The 20204-nt window shown below is 41.5% G+C and overlaps 1 protein-coding gene across 2 annotated transcripts in view; it reads left to right on the plus strand.

The window, feature by feature from the left end:
- The window catches only part of LOC149452258 (NACHT, LRR and PYD domains-containing protein 3-like), a 58119-nt gene that overhangs the window by 12857 nt on the left and 25058 nt on the right, over positions 1–20204 (plus strand). For both annotated transcript variants that reach the window (XM_089689582.1, XM_089689583.1), the window contains exons 6-9: positions 142–306; positions 8281–8445; positions 9411–9575; positions 10175–10339. In XM_089689582.1, the coding sequence (XP_089545708.1) occupies positions 142–306; positions 8281–8445; positions 9411–9575; positions 10175–10339 (660 nt within the window). The remainder of the gene's footprint in view (positions 1–141; positions 307–8280; positions 8446–9410; positions 9576–10174; positions 10340–20204) is intronic.

A 20204-nucleotide genomic window follows, 5' to 3' on the forward strand; every position in this document is an offset into this window, starting at 1 on the left:
GGTGCCGTGGTTGGGATTTGAACCAACGACCTTAGTACTGCCAGGCGGAAGTGCTAGCCATTTAGCCACTGTGCTACCCACATCATTGTAATGACTGTCATCAGAAGAAAATTAATGAGAGATCATTCTTCTCTTCTACAGATTGAATAATAATTTCCTGACAGACAGTTCCTGCCCCCACCTGGGATTTGGAATAAGACATTCCCAGACACTGAGGACATTGGACCTTTCATACAACAACCTGGAGGGTCCTTATTTCAGTGATCTGATGGCATCTCTGACAGCAAGCCAGATAGAGGAATTACAGTGAGTATAACAGGTCTGACTAAGACAATAACATTTTATGTCCAAAATACAACACACACACACACACTTTTTTTGTCTCTATATATAGCCAGCCCATTATCAAATTCTTCAGCCTTGAATTTGTAATTTTCTAGACGTTGGTTAAAATGTGATATTTTGCTTAATCTAGCAACTAGTAGGAATGAGCTGCTGTTAACTAAGTTGGTGTAGCACATGTTACAAGAGATTAAAAACAAATTGCTTAGAGTCCCCCCAAAATGCATACCAGATCCCCTAAATCTGGTACATATTTTAAGAGGGACTACACAAAAAAATGCTTGGAGTCCACAAAAAATATTTACCAGACATTTGATCAGATTATGCAATCCTAGCTAGCCAAAAAAGTGAAGTTGAGCATGCAGCCCTCTTCCTTAACCATACCAGGCTACGTGCCATCAAAATGGGGGGCACCTTGTCAGGGGGCTTTATGTTTTTTAATAAAGAATAAACAATTCCCAAAAAAATAGCCTTCATTGTAAGTTAATCATCAAGCATGATGCCTGCTTCCCACCAACTCACATGAAAAAACCTAGATGACAAAGAGCACACAACTAATCCAGACAGAACCCTGAGCCAAACGGCAGCTCCTCTGTTTGTCATCAGCTATGTAAGGGAAGAGACAGGCATAGTGGTGACATCATTCACTTTTTCTGTGAGGCTTCTATGGAACAGGGTAAAAGTTTGGACACAAAGGTTAGCCCAAGTCAGGATTATTTGCATGCTGTGCCACTTGGGTGAATGGGAGCAAGCACCCTCTGTGAGCTCAGTGCTTTCCCCACTTTGCTTCTGTCACTGCTGATCTTACAATCCTCTTTCAGCAGTTGATGTAAGCATTACCTTACTGTAATGATCCCCACTGCCTGGATCTCTGGTGGTCTTACAGTCCCACCCTCCATCCTTAAGCATCTAATACCATTATTCTTTCCATTCTGTGCCACTGATGTTCAAGGGTTGTGGATATTCACTGTATATGCTGGACGAGCAACTGCAGAAAATTAGGTGTTCTTCCTGCAAGCTAGCTCAGCAGAGTGGAGGTCTTCTCAGTGCTGTTTATTTTATATGGTGTTAGGAATGTACCTGTAGGGAGGAGACCAGTGGCAAAAAATCTTCAAGCTAAGTACAGTTCTTAATGAAAGAGAAAACTAGTAGTCCAAATCGCAATGCACAGAATCAGCGGTGGGTTCACAAACCAGGGTCTGTTCAGGTGGCAGAGAATTGGCACTGAGGTCACAAGCTGGAGTTGGGGCAAGAAGCAGAGAATAAGCATTGGGTCCACAAGCCAAGGTTATATATAAGTAGCAATATAGGTTTCGTAATACAACCGGCAGGATTATGTGTGTAACACAATGATTAGACAAATGACATAAATAGTTGGCCAATTACACTGATTGGTCACATGACCAGAGGCAGCTGAGACTCATTGCTTATCAAGAAACCTTTTATGGAAATTGTTGATTAAATTGGGACAATGCAAATTTTCCTCTGGTTCCCACAAATCCTCTTCTGGACAAAAAAAATGAAATATTAGTACAAGGGACATAACTTATAGCTAGTAGGATGTGCCTCTTGTGCTGATAGTATAGCTTCTATGAATGAAAACAGGTTCCAAGAATGGAGAACATGTGCATAACTGATAGCCACACCCACTCCATTCATATTATGAATTGAGCCACTGGATGAAAGAAGCAGATATAGTCACACTCTCTTGATGAGAGCCTGTGAAAACCCATTGACTCTATTTAGGGACAGGCTTGATGTTCGAGTCGAGCATACGTTTGACTCGAACATTGGCTGTTTGTGTGTTCGGCAAACACGTGAATGGTATGGGCTTTCAGTGAGCTATTCTCCTGCCGCACCCCACAATGCGCTGAGCTCTTACAGTGCATTGTGATTGGCCAAAGCAAAGCACCTGACCGTAGGTCAGGTACAATGCTTTGGCCAATCACAGCACAATTGGGTGGAGCGTGTGGTGATGTCTCTGCTAGCTCCGCCCAATTGTTTACATCTGACCAGCAAACTTCAGATTGCGGTGATTGCTTTGGTGAGTCAGTGGCATTGTGACAATGCTGGATACCGTGCTTGACGATGGATTACATTTTTTTTTTTTAATCAAAAAAACTGTTGTTTTGTTTTTTGTTCAATAAAGGAATTTTGCTAAAGTCTGGTGTCTTTATTTTTTACTGAGTTTAACACTTTAGTGAATGGGTAGGGGTACAAGTACCCCCTACTCATTCACAAAAGAGGGGGGCAGCATCATGGTGCCCCCTTATTTAAAGAGGTACCCTGATGCTAATGATCTCCCCTGCCCACAGACCCCCACAACCACTGTGCAGGGTTGTGGGGAAGAGGCCCTTGTTTTCATCGGCATGGGGTCACCATCCCCATGCAGAGGGCACATTTCCTGTTAAGCCGCCAGAAGGGGGGGGGCTCGTTCATCCCCCCTTTCCTGCCCTGCCAGGCCTCTGCTCGTATCAAGGGTCTAGTAAGAATTTTTTTTTTTTTTAGTTTAAGCATTGAAAAATGACTGCCCCTTTACAAAATTGTATCTTTTGAATTTTTTTTCACTGATTCATGTCCCTCATAATCCTTTTATGTCCAATAACTTGTATATAAGCCTTCAAAATAGTCCGTTTTGAATGTACAAGCTCGAGTCCTATAGACTTGCATTGAGTTCGTAGTTCATGGTCAAACATTCATTAGCTTTGAATGTTCGACCACGAACTGAACACGGGAGTGTTCAGCCCATCTGTCAGGAATCCAACCGCGGTAGCCTCTAGCACTCCACAGACCGGAATCCCCCAAGGTGCAGAATCTAAGCTCCGACCTGCTTGTTCACCAGAGCCCCTTATGGTGGGGATGGACTTGGAGCAGGCCGAGACCAGGTCGCGGCCCCTGGGTTCACCCAGCTGTGGTAGAGGCACCGTTGAAGGTGTATAGTGGTTTAGAGTCTGATGTGAGGAGGTAACTGAAGCAGCGTCGGGCAGGCTGGGTCGGTAACAGTGGTGGCAGTATAGTACAGAATCAGCAGGCAGAGGGATAAACAGGTCACAAGCCGGGTTCGTCAACAGGAGGTCAGAACGTATGGGGTTAAGCAGGAGAATGGTCAGACAAAGCCAGGGATCAGAGCAGGAGACGGACAGCAAATCAGGATCAGGCAGGGTCGGCAACAAACAAACAATCTACTCACAGGAACACAGATAAGACCATACGGCACTTGAGCATTGCAAGAGCCAGGTTTAAATAGCCCGCCTTACTCCTGACAGGCGCTCCTGGGTCCTAGTGCTTGCCCGGCGCCGTCATTGGTGACAGGCCTGCCTGTACGTTTTGTCAGGATTCTACGCATGTGCAGATTCGATCGCCGCGGCGATCTTCCCATTCCCTGACACCATCATTAGTTCTATTAATCTCCACTGCATTGGAAGATTACAGTGGGAAGGGTAGGACCATGGATGCAGTAAGGGGATTTCAACTAACTAGAAGAGGAAACAGCACAAGGGAAAATTCCTACTGACTGTAAGTTGTGTCCCTTGTGCTGATTTTTATTTTACCTATGCTCACATTTTAAGGATTTTCTCCACAATGAGATCTTCCTTAGTTTGTACTTGGTTTGGTGGGGAGAGTGTATATCCTGGAAAAGTATTATTTCTAAAAGGTTTTAAAAAGGCCACATGTAAAACAGGATTAATTTTCACTGAAGGTGAAATTTAAGTTTTACACCACAGGATTAATTTGGGAAAATTACCTCAGAAGAGCTTATGAACTTAGGGCCACATTTTGGAGAAGGTAGATTAGGATGTAAATGTTTGTAGATAACCAGACATTATCATCTACCTAATAAGAAGGAATGGTTTATCTGTGCCTGTCTATAGTCTTACAGAATTCCTGAGCTGTTAAGGTCTTTTAGTAATTCTTGGTTCTTTTGTAAAGCAGACAATCTTGCATTTAAAGGTAGCAGAGATTGAGCTACTGGAAGGTCAGGAATAAACAATGTATGAAACTCATAAAATTAATAAAATGGGCTCTAAGAAATAGAACTATGACAGGAATTATTGTATGCAAATTCTGATAGTAGGTATTCAGCCCAGTCATCCCGGAGATATTGCTTTAATATTTGGTTTGTCCTTTCTCTTTGTTCATTAGATTGTGGATGAAAAGTAGCTGACAGTTTGACTTTAATCCCCAGCATAGAACAGAAAGTGAATATCATATTTGTGAAGTGATCTGAGCTCCTTGATCAGATATCTCAAATTGAAGATCATTCAGTCTACAAATTTCTCAAATTAGCAATTCTACTGTGTCGTTAGCTATAGACATTCCAATAATAGGCAAACAAATGAACCATATTTCTTAGACAATCTACTACTACCAGCAGTTGTAAACTCTTTTGATGGTGGTAGGTCAACAATAAAATCCATAGAAAGGGACCCTGATGGGTGGGTTTGTACAGGGAGAGGTTGTAGTAGACCAACAAGAAGGGATCTTTTTACTTTATTGCTTGCACAATTCTCCCATGAAAAGGACATAATCTTGTTCATCTTTAGATAAGTAAGCCACCAAAAGAAATGGGTAAGGTGTTTTATTATCTTTCCAATTCCTAGGCAGCTAGCAGATTTCGTATCATGCACCAATTGTAGAATCTTAAGGTGTGCTTCTTCAGGAAAATACAGTCTATTCCCAAAAGTCAAGTAGCCATCATTAGAGTACATATGGATTTTGTTGGTGGTTTTTTTCAGATTGTATTCCCATCATAAATTTCTTCGATTTTAGTGTCCCCGAAAGTTTTTTCTCAAAACATAGTGCCAAGTAGTTCCACGTTTGTATAAAGAGTCATTTGCAATTCTTGACAAGGAATTATACATTTAAACCTGTAAGAAAAGCGTACATCTAGCCTGTCTTGCAGAAAGCCTTTTTGTTGATAGTATGAAATTCTTGAATTTATCACAAGTGAGGGCAGTTACTGGGTGTGAGGCGACCCCTGGGAGGTATCACCATGCAATAAATTTTATTGCTAAAAGTTCTTTGTTTCTGATGTCATAGTTCTGCTCTTCCTATGTCATCTGGTGTGAGTAGTATGCACATGAATTTAATAACATTTTCTCACCATTTCTGTGATAGAGCTGCTCCAATGGCTACTATTCTACTACAAAAGGCAAGAATGAACCAGCACAGCTGCAGTGGTGAATAAGGGTTTCAAGTGCAAGAAAATGTGTTCATTTCCTAGTTAGCTTAGTGATAGAGGCTACAATTTTTGAAATCTGGTTAATGCCTCTCCAATAAAAATGATCAAATCTATGGAATATTTGCACATCTTTTGAATTTCTGGGGGTAGGCCAATCTAAAATAGCCTGAATCATACTGGGATCCATGTTCAAACCTTGGGGTGAGATGATACAATACAACAGCTGTATGCATGTCTATTCAAATATTGTTTTTCTCAAATTTAATGTACAGTTTGTTTTGCCATAATTGCTTTAGAACCATGCAAAAATGGTTGATTAGTTGAAAAGATGAATATAACTTCGACCAATTTCTAGTGACTTATCTCTAAGTCTCAGAAAACATAATTTATGAAATGTTGGAAGGTCCATTACAAATTCCAAAAGGCATTATTAAATATTATATTCATAATGTGCATACCATGTCCTGAATGCAAACGACTCATCTCCAGGTTGAATACAAACAAGGTTATATGCACCTTGAAAACCAAGCTTAGTGACTGTTTTAGCTGTTCTCAATCTTTAAAATAATTTGGGGATCAACAGTAATGGGTTAGGATTTTATACTGTAATTTTGTTTAGGCCCCTATGGTCAATGAATGAAAGGTCCCATTCATGTGCACACCGGAAATGTTCTTTTTGTTTCATTTTGTATTAATTCATTATTTATTTAATTTTGGTTTTGTCATATTCTTTCTGTTGAACTGGTTTGTTTTCAGAATTTGTTTAGTATCTTCAGCATTAATTTTGTATATTCATTTGTCCAGGTGGATTTGAACAAATTTGTAGTTTTCTCATAAGATTGCTAGATCTATTATATTTTTGGACGCAGTGGAGTAAATATAATAATATAATTTAGCAACCTCAAATTTTTCAAATCTAAGAATTGCATTAGCCTGTGGAACTGAACAAAATGACTATAATAATTACAAATATAATTTAAACCACAAATTTACTTGAATCCAAATTAATTCAGTTTTCAAATTAATTTGCTAATTTACCGATAAACCCAAACTGCTGTCGCATCATGTGATGTCAGGATGAAACAAATTAAATAAATGCATTTCTTAATTTTGTAATAACTTGTTTCAGATACGTTGACATTTGTTACTACACTACTCAATTTGGAAAATTCAGATACATCTGAATCTTTGAAAATCAAATTTTCATTTGAAAATTAATTCATAACGACATGACACTCGCATGTCTAGTCACATTTTACTGTTTGAGGAAGAATAAAGAAGAATAAAGGGACACCAGCGGGAGATGAAGGGTAGATAAAACCTTTTAACAGATTTTGTTGTAGAGATTACCTTAAAACTCTGAAAATAAAATTTTCATCTGAAAATTACTTTGTAACAAACAAAACTCACATGGCTAGTCTCATTTTACTGTTTGAGGAAGCATAAAGAAGAAGAATAAAAGGGACACCAGCAGGGGGATGAATGGTAGATAAAACCTTTCAACGGATTTCCTTGTAGAGATTACCTTAAAATTTTCAGCTCTGGTTCTGAAAGAGTATATATGGCCAAATGGGACTGGAGCCCCTGACAAAATGTTCTTTTGGGAAATAAATTCAATGTGGTGGTAAATGGTATTCTTATTGCATGCATCTTTAAAAGCTTTGTAATTAAGAGGCAATTTTTCAAGATTAGTGGTTGTAACTCCAATAGCAGCATGTGATACAGTATGTCCTTCTTTAGACAATGTTCTATGACAGTGACTTGAATAAAAGGTAAAATACTGTGAATGGGATCATCAAAAATCAAGTCTATATTTGCCACAAAATTGTCCGCCTTCTCCAAGCAAGAGGAAACCAATCCTTGAAAGCCTTGAAGCAAACCGGAAAGGTTGCAGCTGAAAATGTTGACATTGCTCCAGGAGCAGGGGCAGACTGACCATTCGGAAACTCGGACACTGCCCGAGGGCCCAGGGTCAGTAAGGGGCCCCATGAGATGCCCCTGGTAGCTTTCATAGGCTTTTTTGGGTGTGTTTTGAGTGTGGGCGAGGACACAGGGGCCCAATGATCCCCTATTGCCCAGGGGCTCCATGAGTTGTCAGTCGGCCCCTGTTCAGGAGACATCTGTAATGTTTAGGTTTCCCATTTAATTTAACAGATAGTGGAATATGGGCCTCTGTTGAATAGTTGACAGTAGCTGCTTGTTGCTGTAAAAGTTGTGATTGGAAAGTGATTATTTTTGTAATTCTTGCACTTGTGCCTTTAACTCATTATTTACTTGGCTATGGTTTTAAACAGCTTCTTTTAGGAAAAACAACATGGTCACTCAGAGATCCTATCGTTGTGGCAGTCTTCATTTGGGCCAGATTATTCTGTTAGAAATTTACCATAGAGAGCAGAGACCAGCAGTCAGAAACTTTGGGCTAGGCACAGTTCTTAGTGAAACAGAAATCAAGTAACCTATATCACAAGGCACAGAATCAGAATTGAGGTTACAAGCCAGGGTCAATGCAGGTGGCAGAGTTAGCATAGGAGTGATAAGTCAACGTCAGTGGAGCACAATAATCTAGCAAAGAAACAGGGATGTCAAGTCAAGCTTCAGTCCTTGGCAGACTGAAGTTGCAGACTCCGCTCCTGACACTTGACCTGGATGCGAGTGTGGACTGGAATAGAAGTTCCCACTGATGCAGTATAGAATAGTTACATTTATTTCTGTGGGAGAAATTCATTTTCTGCTGTTAACATTCTTCACTTCAACAGATTGCCCTATAATCGCCTGACAGACAGTTCCTGCCCCCAACTGGCTTCTGGAATAAGAAATAACCAGACACTGAGGACACTGAACATGTGTGGGAATAATCTGGAGGGTCCTCATTTCAGGGATCTGATGGCAGCTCTGACAACAAGCCGGATAGAGGAATTACAGTGAGTGAAACAGGACTAAGACAATAATATTCTAGGACAGTTTGATATCTAAACCACATAAATAATATAGAAATATGATATCATCAAAATATATTTTTAGACTCCATAAATATCCAATCCCTGCCTGTTGCCTAATTCTTTGCTCTGACCACACTCTGTTACTATCCATGAAAATTTTTTTTCCTAAAACCTTGTTATAATTTAATATTCCATTTTGTCTGGTAACTAGTAAAATAGATGAAATTATACCCGGATGAGGTCAAACCCGGGGAATCAGATATTACTGCAGTGAGCAATCAGACTTATACAAACTTTCTATCACCTGACATCCACTATTCATTGAAGGATATCCACATTATTTCATATGAGTACAGAGCTCTTACTGGCAGAAATGGATAGAAAAAAAAATTAAAATCATTCTGTTCAGTCACTAGCAATGCTGACTTTGGCCTCACACTGTCTCCTGTAGGGTTAGTAGCATATCCCTGTATTTCATTTTGAAAATTTCATAACCTTATCCTATGAGCTTCCTGTCTTATTAGCAGAGAAAAATAGAATATCAGACAAAAATCATCCCATCCAATCACTAGCAATGGTGATTCAGGCCTCACACTGTCTGCTGCTACGATTCATGCTCCATACAGCGCTGAGCAAACCCTTTGGCGCTCTATAAATACTGTATGATAATATAATAATAATAATACACAAGGAAATGATAGCACAATACGAGTCTTGTCAGTGGTATTCTGTGGTCATCTTGTGTATGGAGATATCACTGTCTGTACACATGGATGACAATATTGGGGTGTCTACTCCATTATGTCATTTTTCCTATAAAACTTTATTTACTGGAGTTTTATAAAGTGATCTAATATAAATAATTCCAATAAAGAGAAAATGAGTTGCATTCATTTCTGGGGGAGACATTCATTATCGTCTGGTAACATTCTTCTCTTCTTCTACAGATTGGATAATACTCACCTGACAGACAGTTCCTGCCCCCACCTGGCATCTGGAATAAGAAATAACCAGACACTGAGGATACTGGACCTGTCTTGGAATAATCTAAAGGGTCCTCATTTCAGTGATCTGATGGCAGCTCTGACAACAAGCCGGATAGAGAAATTACAGTGAGTATAACAGGACTGACTGAGACAATAATATTCTGGGACAGTTTTATGTCTAAAGCACATAAATAATATGTAAATATAATATGATCAAAATACATTATTAGACCCCATAACTATCCATACCCAGTCTGTTTTCTGACCCTTGAAAATGATCACACTCTGTTTTAAGCCATGAAATAGTATCTCCTAAAACCTTGTTAAACTATGATATTCCATATAGTCTGCTTACTAGTAAAGTAGATGAGATTATGGGAGGTCACATGCAGGGGCAATCTTATTTTACTGCATTGAGTCCCTCACATGAGCTTCTGGACACCTGACATAACCATCCACTATTTATTAGAGTAGTCAGTGGTATTTTTGTGGTCAACCTGTATATGGAGATATCACCGTCTCTACACATGGATGACAATATTGGGGTGTCTACTCCATTATAACATTTTTATTATAAAATTATACTTACTGGGGTTTTATAAAGTGATCTAATATACATGATTCCAATAAAGAGAAATTAGATCAATTCATGTAGAGAACAGTTACATTCATTCCTGGGGGAAAATTACATTTTCTTCTGGTAACTTTCTTCTCTTCTTCTACAGATTGTATAGTAATTACCTGGCAGACAGTTCCTGCTTCCACCTGGCATCTGGAATAAGAAATAACCAGACACTGAGGATACTGAACCTGTCTAATAACAGTCTGGAGGGACCTCATTTCAGGGATCTGATGGCAGCTCTGACAACAAGCCGGATAGAGGAATTACAGTGAGTATATCAGGACTGACTGAGACAATAATATTCTGGGACAGTTTTATACCGCATAAATAATATATGAATATCATACTGTAATAAAAATGCATCTTTAGGGCTTGTTTACACTTGCTTTGATTTCAACATGCTTTTCAGTGTGTACTAAAGCTGTAGGTGCTTTAATGTGTTATTGATGCTTCTTTGAAGTTTTAATGAAGCTTCACAAATGTCCTTTGTGTTAATTTTCAATTGTTTTAAAGGGGCCCAGTAGAACCCCAGCTCACTAGTACGCATGTTCAGCAGATCTCCAGCTCATTAGTACCCTCATTCAGCAGATCCGCAGTTTATTAGAACCTTTCTTCAGCAGATTCCCCTGCTCAGCAATACTCCGGCTCTGCCGAAGATCCACTCAGTAGTAACCCTCAGCTTTGCCGATCCTCCACTCATTAGTAACCCCAGCTCTGCTGATCCCCTGCTCATTAGTAACTCCCACCTCTGCTGATCTCCCACTTAGTGGTAGCCCCCAGCTCTACTAATCACCTTGCTTGCTGATCCTCCTCTATCTCTGGTCCCCGCTCACCTGCTATATTGCTCCCATTCTGCTGGGGGGGAAGGGTGAGGAAAGAAAGGGGAGGAACAAGGACTGGTAAGTCAAAGACTGACCTTCAAACAACAATAATGTAGCTAAAAAGAAACAGCTCAAAAAGTTTACACCAAGTCCATCTTGCCAACAGGAACTTCCATCAACCCCTAGAGCAGGGTGCTAGTATGGTAGATGCTGGCTGACATTTAACTTCAAAAAGGGGGTTCATAAATATGTCCAAAGTAATAATGGACTGCAGGCCAATAGGAAGGCTCGAGATGTGGTGGCTGCTGAACTTGATCTTCTCTCCACTACACGAGCTGAGAAGGCCTTATGTTGGGCCGGACATAGGTTTTGTACATGCGCCAATAAACCGGGGCCAATGTTGGCCAAGAAACTTAATTTGCTTGGTCGCACGCATAAACCTGTTCAACTCCGAATGAGGGGTGGTGGCCTTACCTCGGACCTTGTGAAGATTACTCATAGATTTGCAGATTTTTTTGTCCTCTCTTTACCAAAAACCGAACACCTTTGACGCTGAACATGCTGATAGTTTTTTCGCTGAGCTGCACCTACCCTCTTTATCCGTTGCAGACTGATATGCCCTGAATGCAGATATCTCTGAATCTGAACTCTACCAAGCCATCAAATCTTTGAAGGCCTCCAAGGCTCCAGGCCCAGATGGGTTTTCTGGGCTTTACTATAAAAAATTTGCCACCGTTCTGGTTCCTCATTTGACTGCCTTTTTCATTTCTTTGAAGCAGGGTTCCCAGCTTTCTTTGGAGTCTCTTCAGGCGCATATTACTATGATCCCTAAGAAAACTGAAGATGCTTTTGAACCGCAAGCTTTCAGACCAATCTCGCTGCTAAATTTGGACTTCTGAGCACCCAAATTAATAAGTATCTACTCTCACTTATTCATCAAGATCAGGTTGGCTTTGTTCCAGGGCGACAAGCTGCTGATAACATCCGTAAATCATCCATCTTATTCACATTTTACATCGCCGCAGAATACCAGGGTTCCTTTTATCCCTGGACATTTATAAAGCCTTCAATTCACTTTCTTAGGAATATTTGACATATACGCTGTCTACAGGGGTGTATTAACCACAAGGCAAACAAGGCATTTGCCTAGGGTGGCATTTTTCAGGGGGGCAGCACCTCCACCAGGAAGAAGGGACATGCACGCAATGGGAACCAGGTGGGGTCTAAGAGAGACTGCGGGCTGCTTGATGGTGTATGCAGAGCCTGACTCTCGTTCCCGTGGATGTCCGGAGCTGTGAAGGTGAGCGTCTCTTTGTTGCCAGGGGGATGGTAGTGGAAGGGTCTCTCGGGTGGGGGGGGGGGGTAGGGGTGTTGTTGGTCAATGTCTCTCAACGGGAGGAGGAAGGGGGGTGGTGATGGTCAGTGTGCCATGGTGGCAGATGATTTTTGTGTTGCCTAGGGCAGCACAAAACCTAAATACACAACTGGCTGTCTAGATGGGATTTTGGTGACACATTTCTGGCTTGGATCTCAGCTTTATATTCGTCTCCCTCGGCCTCTGTTAAATATGCGGGGGTTTTTTCCTCATCTTTCCCTATTTTCAGGGGCACAAGACAGGGTTGCCCATTATCACGTGCTCTTTTTGTTCTCGCTCTTGAACCTTTAGTTGCAGCAATTCAAAATCACCCACATATTTCTGGTTTTCCCTATGCCGGCACTCAGTACAAGGCCAACTTTTATGCGGATGATGCCCTTTTGGTTTTAACCGATCCTCTCATCACTCTCCCCAATCTCCAGGTCATATTGGACCATTTTTCGACTATATCTGGCCTTCGCATCAATTTGTCTAAAACCACGGCATTGATTGTTACGCTCCTTTCCGACCTGGTTGAACGGTTGCAGACACAATTTACCTACCGTTGGGCATCCCATTCTCTGGCTTATCTTGGCGTTACACTTAATTCCTCCTACTCTGCCTTATTTTCGGCTAATTATTACCCCTCTGTTACTCTGTTACTTCCCTGCTTCATTCTTGGCAGTTTCCTTCTTTATCATGGATTGGCCGGATACATGCTGTCAAGATGACTATCTTGCCGAAGATCTTGTACTTTTTCTGCACTCTCCCTATTCATGTCCCTGCATCTTTTCTTCGTGTACTGCAAAGCCGGATTCTCAGTTTTATTTGGGCTCATAATTGTCTCAGAGTGCCTAGAGCCACTCTGTATTCTCATAGATTACAGGAAGGTTTGGAAGTTCCACATATTTCTAGATACTACTTAGCGGCTCAGATTTCCCAGTTCTTTATACTTCATGCCACAACAGATATCCTGTTATGGGTGCTCTTGGAATTACCCAACTGTGCTCCGCTTTCCTTAACTACATTGCTTTGGCTCCAGCCTAAGTTGTGCTCTCCGGATTTGAGCCCTATCATGCTTCACAGTTTACGAACCTGGGATTCTGTAATATATTCGGTTAATTTGATTTAATAATTTCTACCTCTTTTGCCGATTACGCATATTCCTGTATTTCCGCCAGGCCTAGAACATCCCCCTTCTTTCTCTTGGTGGACCTCCTATAGCTTTGTTATTGTACATGGTTTTCTGAGTGCTCGTACGTTTCTATCATGGGAGTCTCTTCGAGAATCAAGGGGGGTCCTGTTACGGGAATATTATTGGGATTTGCAATTGCGCCACTGGGTCCTATCCCTCCGTGGTACCTCTACATACCTTTACCGCAAAGCGCCCTTTGAGCACGTTTTGTCAGCATTCCCCAGGTCTAATTTCTGTAATTTATGCCTCCCTTAATAGTATGTCCTCCTCACCACCCCTGTCCTATGTTTCTCAATGGGAGTGAGATCTGGGTGTCTTGATTGCAGCTGAGGATTGGCGTAGGGCCTGGGGGATGGTGGCGAAATGTTCATTCAATACAGTTACTCCTGAGGCAGCCTACAAAGTACTCCTGCGGTGGTACTGGGTCCCGGCTCGGACTGCTCACTTTAATCCGACTGGCGGAGATAGGCGTTTCCGGAACTGTGGTCTACGCGGGGATGTCTTGCATATCTGGTGGTTGTGCCCACGATTGATAGGCTTCTGGTCTAGGGTTTTTGGTTTGCTGCAAATGCTATTTCATATTATGGTCTGTAGGGATGCAAGGGTGGCCCTCCTGGTATTGCCCAATTTTGGGACTGTCTAGGTGTAAGCAGAAATTGGCATCCTACCTATTTATTTCAGCCAAATGTGGTATAGCTCAAGCTTGGAGAACCCCTTTGGTTGTTTTCCAGGGGGTGAAGACCCGAATGAATGCTATGTTGATCAATGAACAGATGTATAGCATTCTTCATGATTCTCATCTGAGATTCCTTAAGGTTTGGGAACCTTGGATACATTATTCCTTGCCATCCCTGCCTCCTACTAGTTATGGCCTCTTATAGTCACTGCCTGTGCTAGCCCTGGATCTGTGATTCTTCTAGTTTCTCTTCCCTCCATGTTTTTTTTCTGGTTCCTTTTTTTTTTTTTTTCCTTTCTTCTAACTCTCTTTCCTCTTCTATTTCCGGTAATATGTTAATATGTCGGATTACTGCTGCTAATATTTGGTTCGGCTTTTTGCTGTCCCTCCTTCGTTATTTGACTAATACAAGTCAGCTGGATGTATCTGTTTATGTGTTATTGTTCTGCTCTGCCCCTGCGTGGGAGTATCTTGAGCTTGTTGTATTCTTAAAACAAAACTTTCTTAATAAAAATATTGAAACAGAACAACATAATTCAAATTTCATGGGTTATATTACAAACAAAAATTTTAAAATATAGGACAACTTTTAAAATACAATATACATTATATTGCCAAAAGTATTGGGACACCCCCCAAATCATTGGATTCAGGTATTCCAATCACCTCCAAGACCACAAGTGTATAAAATCAAGCAACTAGGCATGCAGACTGCTTCTACAAACATTTGTGATAGAGTGGGTCACTCTCAGGAGCTCAGTGAATATAAAGCGTAGTACCGTAATATGTTGCCACCTGTGCAATAAATCCATCCATGTAATCTCTTTGCTGTGAAATATTCCACGGTCAACTATTAGTGGTATCATAACAATGTGGAAGCAACTGGGAATAACAGCAACTCAGCCACGAAGTGGCAGGCCACGTTAAATGACTGAGTGGGGTCAGACCATGCTGAAGCACACAGTTCACAGAAGTCACCAACTGTCTGCAATAGTCAATAGTTTAAGACCTCAAAACTTCATGTGGCCTTCAGATTAGCAGGCTGCAGTCCTTATAAAGGATACTGGGCACCAGCAACTATTGCACCCTGCATGTGCCGATGCGCTGTCGAGCACCTATGCTCATACGCACATTTTTGTGCACAATAACACGGCCATATTGAGCATTGGCGCATTTGCCATGACTTCCTTGTTTCTTGTTTTCTTCCTGACAGTGCCCCCCCCCCCCCGAGGGGCAGCCTATGGATGCCCAGGCGTGCTTGCTTTTCGGGGAACCTGTTGAAAAATTCCTGAAGCAGTTTAGATGAGTGCACATTACTTGCTGGTTCCCAGGAACTATTCTCCAGTGGATACCCTTTCCATTTGATAAGGGACTGGACTTGTCTCCCCCTCTTTCGTCCATCCAACATGGCTTCTACCTCAAAATCAGTGTCTTCTCCTACTGTGACTGGTGGTGGAGGTGGTTCTTCTCTTTCAGGAATAGAGCTCAATATGGCTGGTTTGAGAAAAGTCGTGGAAGGCTGGATGAATCTTATAAGACTCGGGCAAGTTCAGCTCAAAGGCCACAGGATTAATTTATTTCTTAATTCCAAAGGGCCCAATGAACCTGGGTCCTAATTTCCATGAGGGATAGGCAAGTTTGAGATTTGCAGTAGAAAGCCAGACCTTGTCTCCTACCTTCGACATAGGATTACCTCTCCTCCTTTTATCAAAATGTCTTATAGTCCTCCTGAGCTTTTTGCATGGTCTTCTGGAGTATCTGATAATTAGATTGGATGAAAGTCAATCTATCCTGGACTGCAGGCACTGATGCTTCCAGGGTAACATTTTGAATAAAGGAAGGGCGAAACCCATAGTTTGCCCAGAAAGCAGACTGGTTAGTAGAGGTATGGACAGAGTTGTTGTAAGCAAACTCTGAGCAAGGAAGAAGAGATGCTTAGTTATCTTGAGTAAAGGTAGAGAAGCATCTCAGGTATTGCTCCAAGGTTTGGTTCGTTCGGTTTGCCCATTACTTTGTGGATGATATGCAGATGATAGACTGACTTCGATGTTCAGGGCTTTACACAGAGATCTCCAAAATTTAGACGTAAATTGTACTCCCCTATCAGAAACTATATTGTTAGGCATCCCATGCAGTCTTACAATTTTCTTGATGAATGAGTGCGCCATGTCTGCAGCTGAAGAGGTGCCCACCCTGACTTGGAAATGGGCAAGTTTGGACAGCCTGTCCACCACCACCAGGATAGTGGTGAATCCATCAGAGGGAACTAAGTCCACTGTAAAATCCATGGATAGCATCTTCCAAGGTTGCTCTGGAACCAGAAGAGGTCTTAGTAAACCCCAGGCTCTGGTGTTGCTGCCTTTATTGCAAAGACAATTTGCACATGAGTTGAAATAGTCTTTACAGTCTTGTCTCAGATTGGGTCACCAAAAACACCTCTGAACAAGTTCAGTAGTTTTTCAGATCCCAAAATGACCTGCTAGTAGATCATCATGACACATTTTAAAGACTTCAGGTCTTACCTCTTGGGGAATGGAAATCTTGTCATTATGCCATAAGAATTCCTCATGCTTCCTCAATGAAGAAATTTCAGACCCGGCATATGAAAGGGAAGCTTGCTTGATTGCCGTCTTTAGATCAGGTTCGATCAGTAAGAAGTTGTGTAAGACAGGATAGTGCTGGGGGCAGCTGTTACAGGAGTTTCTGGAAACATGCGAGACAGGGCATCTGCTTTCCCATTATTGGACCCTGGACAATAAGTAAGGTAGAAATGAAATCTCGAGAAAAACAAGGCCCATCGAGCCTGTCGTGGTTTTAACTGTTTTGCGGTTCTAAGATATTCTAAGTTCTTATGATCAGTAAATATCATGATGGGATGAGCAGCATCTTCCAATAAGCAACGCCACTCTTTCAAAGCTGATTTAAGGGCTAGTAATTTGCGGTCCCCCACATCACAATTCTTCTTTGGTTTATTCATTTTCCGGGAAAAGAAAGCCACTGGGTGCAGGAGAACCTTGGGCCTCTGGCACTGTGAAAAGATTGCTCCTGTAGCGATTTCCAAGGTGTCAACCTCAAGGACAAAGGGTAAAGCTGGATCTGGATGCTGTATTACTTATGCAGAAGTGAATAGAGTTTTTAATTTGTGGAATGCCACTTGAGTTTCCTGAGACCACTAGAATCAAGTATGCAAATGAGTTAACTGGGTGATTGGAGCAATGATTGTAGGAAAGCCCTTAATGAACCTCTTGTAGAAATTGGAAAAGCCCACAAACCTCTTGATATCCTTCTTGTCAGTAGGGGCAGGCCAATTAATGATGGCTGCTACCTTTTGGGGATCCATGGAAATCCCATCTATGGATATGATCAGACCCAGGATTTGAATTGATAATTTCTTGAACTCACATTTTTCTGCCTTTGCATATAGTCCATGCTGTATCAGGGTAGATATGTCTTTCTTGACATGCACTCAGTGGAGCTCCAAGGTGGCAGAAAAGAGAAGGATATCATCCAAATAAACTATCAAAAAGTGATCCAGGAATTCCAGGAAAATGTCATTTACGAGGTGTTGAAAGGATGCAGAAGCGTAGCATAACCCGAAAAGCATAAAAAGGTATTCGAAATGCTCGAATCGGGTACGAAAAGCTGTTTTCCATTTGTCTCCTTTGCAAATTCGGACTAGATTATAGGCAACCCGAAGATTCAGTTTTGTGAGGATTTGGGAGGCGCAGAATATTTGGAAGAGTTCAGGAGCAAGAGGGAGTGGGTATTGGTGCTTAATGGTAACTTTATTGAGTCCCTGATAGTCTACACAAGGCCTGAGTGAGAGGCAGTAGCAGATCTGAGGAACAAACCGAGGTAAGGATCCAGGAGAGAAGTCAAAGCAGGTCAGGGTCAAGCTGGGTCAGTAACGGATAATCAGCAGGGTAATTCGCACAGGAACACAGTAACAGGAGGCTGATGATAATCCAGCAACTATTGTGAGGGGCTGCAGTTCTTATAAAGGCCACTGGGCTCCAGCAACTATCGCACCTTGTGTGTGCCAATGCGCCATCGCACACATGGATGTGCAACAGCATGCCTTGCGCCTATGCGCATATTTGTGCGCAGATTAGAGCATCCATATTGGGCATTGGCGCATTTGCCATGACTTTCTCATTTTCTTCCCTGACAAGTGGTCATCCAAGTTTTTTCTATCATGCAAGTGAATGGTTAATCGATGATATGGTTCTCCAATTGTGAGTAAATATTACCAACTACACCCTGTGGGACGACTCCTAGGTTAGATGGTGACTAAATAAAAAAGGAGCTTCAGACATCACTGATCACGCAATACCATTGGTCACCATTGAGGGTCTTCATATTGAAGTTCAGTTCCATCTTATATCTACGCCATCTGAAAAGACAGACACCATCTTCCTTTATCCTGCTTAACCCTCATTTTGAGAGCTTAATAGGCAGCCATCTTAAGGCCCTATCCTTTTATCCCAAGCGGTCCACTTCATCTACTTGTAGGGTAACTAACAGTGTGCTATAATCTGGTGATTTTTGCCTGTGTAATTAATATTCCAGTTGCAATAGTTTGTGCTGGTTGATTTAATATTTTGCTCAATTAATATTCCAATTGCAATAGTTTGTGCTGGTTGATTTAATATTTTGGTCACGATACCCTAAAACCTAGGGATTAGATTATTTTTTTTTTTAACTGTAGTGGTAGAATTCTCAGACGGACAACGCCCTTTAATCCGGCTGCAGTGTAATAATGGGTACAGTCAGTCAAACACAGATAATTGTCTACCAGGTTTAGTTATAATTAGTTAGGTATATACTACAATAATTCATTTCCTCTCTTAGATACCCTATATTTTAGAGCGATAAATTAAGAAATTCATTGTGAACATAATCTGTGTCACACTATTTATTCTACTGTTGCGTGTGTTGGGTGACTCAGTTGTAAAAAATATCCTAATTTATTTTTTGGGTTTCATGGTCCATGCTTTCACATAATATTATTGTGCTTAATGGATAAGTTCACCTTTCGTAACATGTTACATTTTACACCCATAGACTGGCCCCGACTCCCCCCTGATCCCTGCTGTGACAGCTACAGTTGCAAGAAAAGTATGTGAACCCCTTGGGATTACGTGGAGTTTTGCATGAATTGGGCATAAAATGTGCTCTGAACGTCATCTAAGTCACAACAATAGAAGAACACAGTCTGCTGAACATAATACTACACAAACATTAGATGTTGCCATGGTTTCATTGCACATAACATGTAAACATTCACAGTGCAGGGAGGAAAAAGTATGTGAGGCCCTAGCTTAATGACTTCTCCCAGAGCTAATTGGAGCCAGGGGTGAGCCAACCTTGACTCCAATCAGTGTGATGATATTGGATGTGTTGCTGACAGCTGTCCTGCCCTTAAAAAACACACACCTGTTTTGGGTTTACTGATTTCAAGAAGCACTGTCTGATGTGAACCATGCCTCTCAGAAAAGAGCTCTCAGAAGACCTACGATCAAGAATTGTTGACTTGCATTAAGCTGGAAAGGGTTACAAAAGTATCTCCAAAGGCCTTGATGTTCATGTGTCCATGGTAAGACAGACTGTCTACAAATGGAGAAAGTTTAGCACTGTTGCTACTCTCCCTAGGTGTGGTCATCCTGTAAAAATGACTGCAAGAGCACAGCGCAGAATGCTGCTTGAGGTAAAGAAGAATCCCAGAGTGTCAGCTAAAGACCTACAGAAATCTCTGGCACATGCTAACATTTTTGTTGACACATCTACAATAAGGAAAACATTAAACAAGAATGCAGTACATGGGAAGACACCACGGAGGAAGCCATTGCTGTCCAAAAAGAATATTGCAGCACGTTTGAAGTTTGCAAAAGAGCACCTGGATGTTCCACAGCACTACTGGCAAAATATACTGTGGACAGATGAAACCAAGATTGAGTTGTTTGGGAAGAACACACAACACTATGTGTGGAGAAAAAAAGGCACAGCACACCAACATCAAAACCTCATCCCCACTGTAAAACATGGCGGAGGGAGCATCATGGTTTGGGGCTGCTTTGGTGCCTCAGG

This window comes from Staurois parvus, unplaced genomic scaffold (assembly GCF_062004578.1).
Source record: "Staurois parvus isolate SC_StPar_1 unplaced genomic scaffold, SC_StPar_1.0 ptg000486l, whole genome shotgun sequence".
Classification (NCBI taxonomy): domain Eukaryota; kingdom Metazoa; phylum Chordata; class Amphibia; order Anura; family Ranidae; genus Staurois; species Staurois parvus.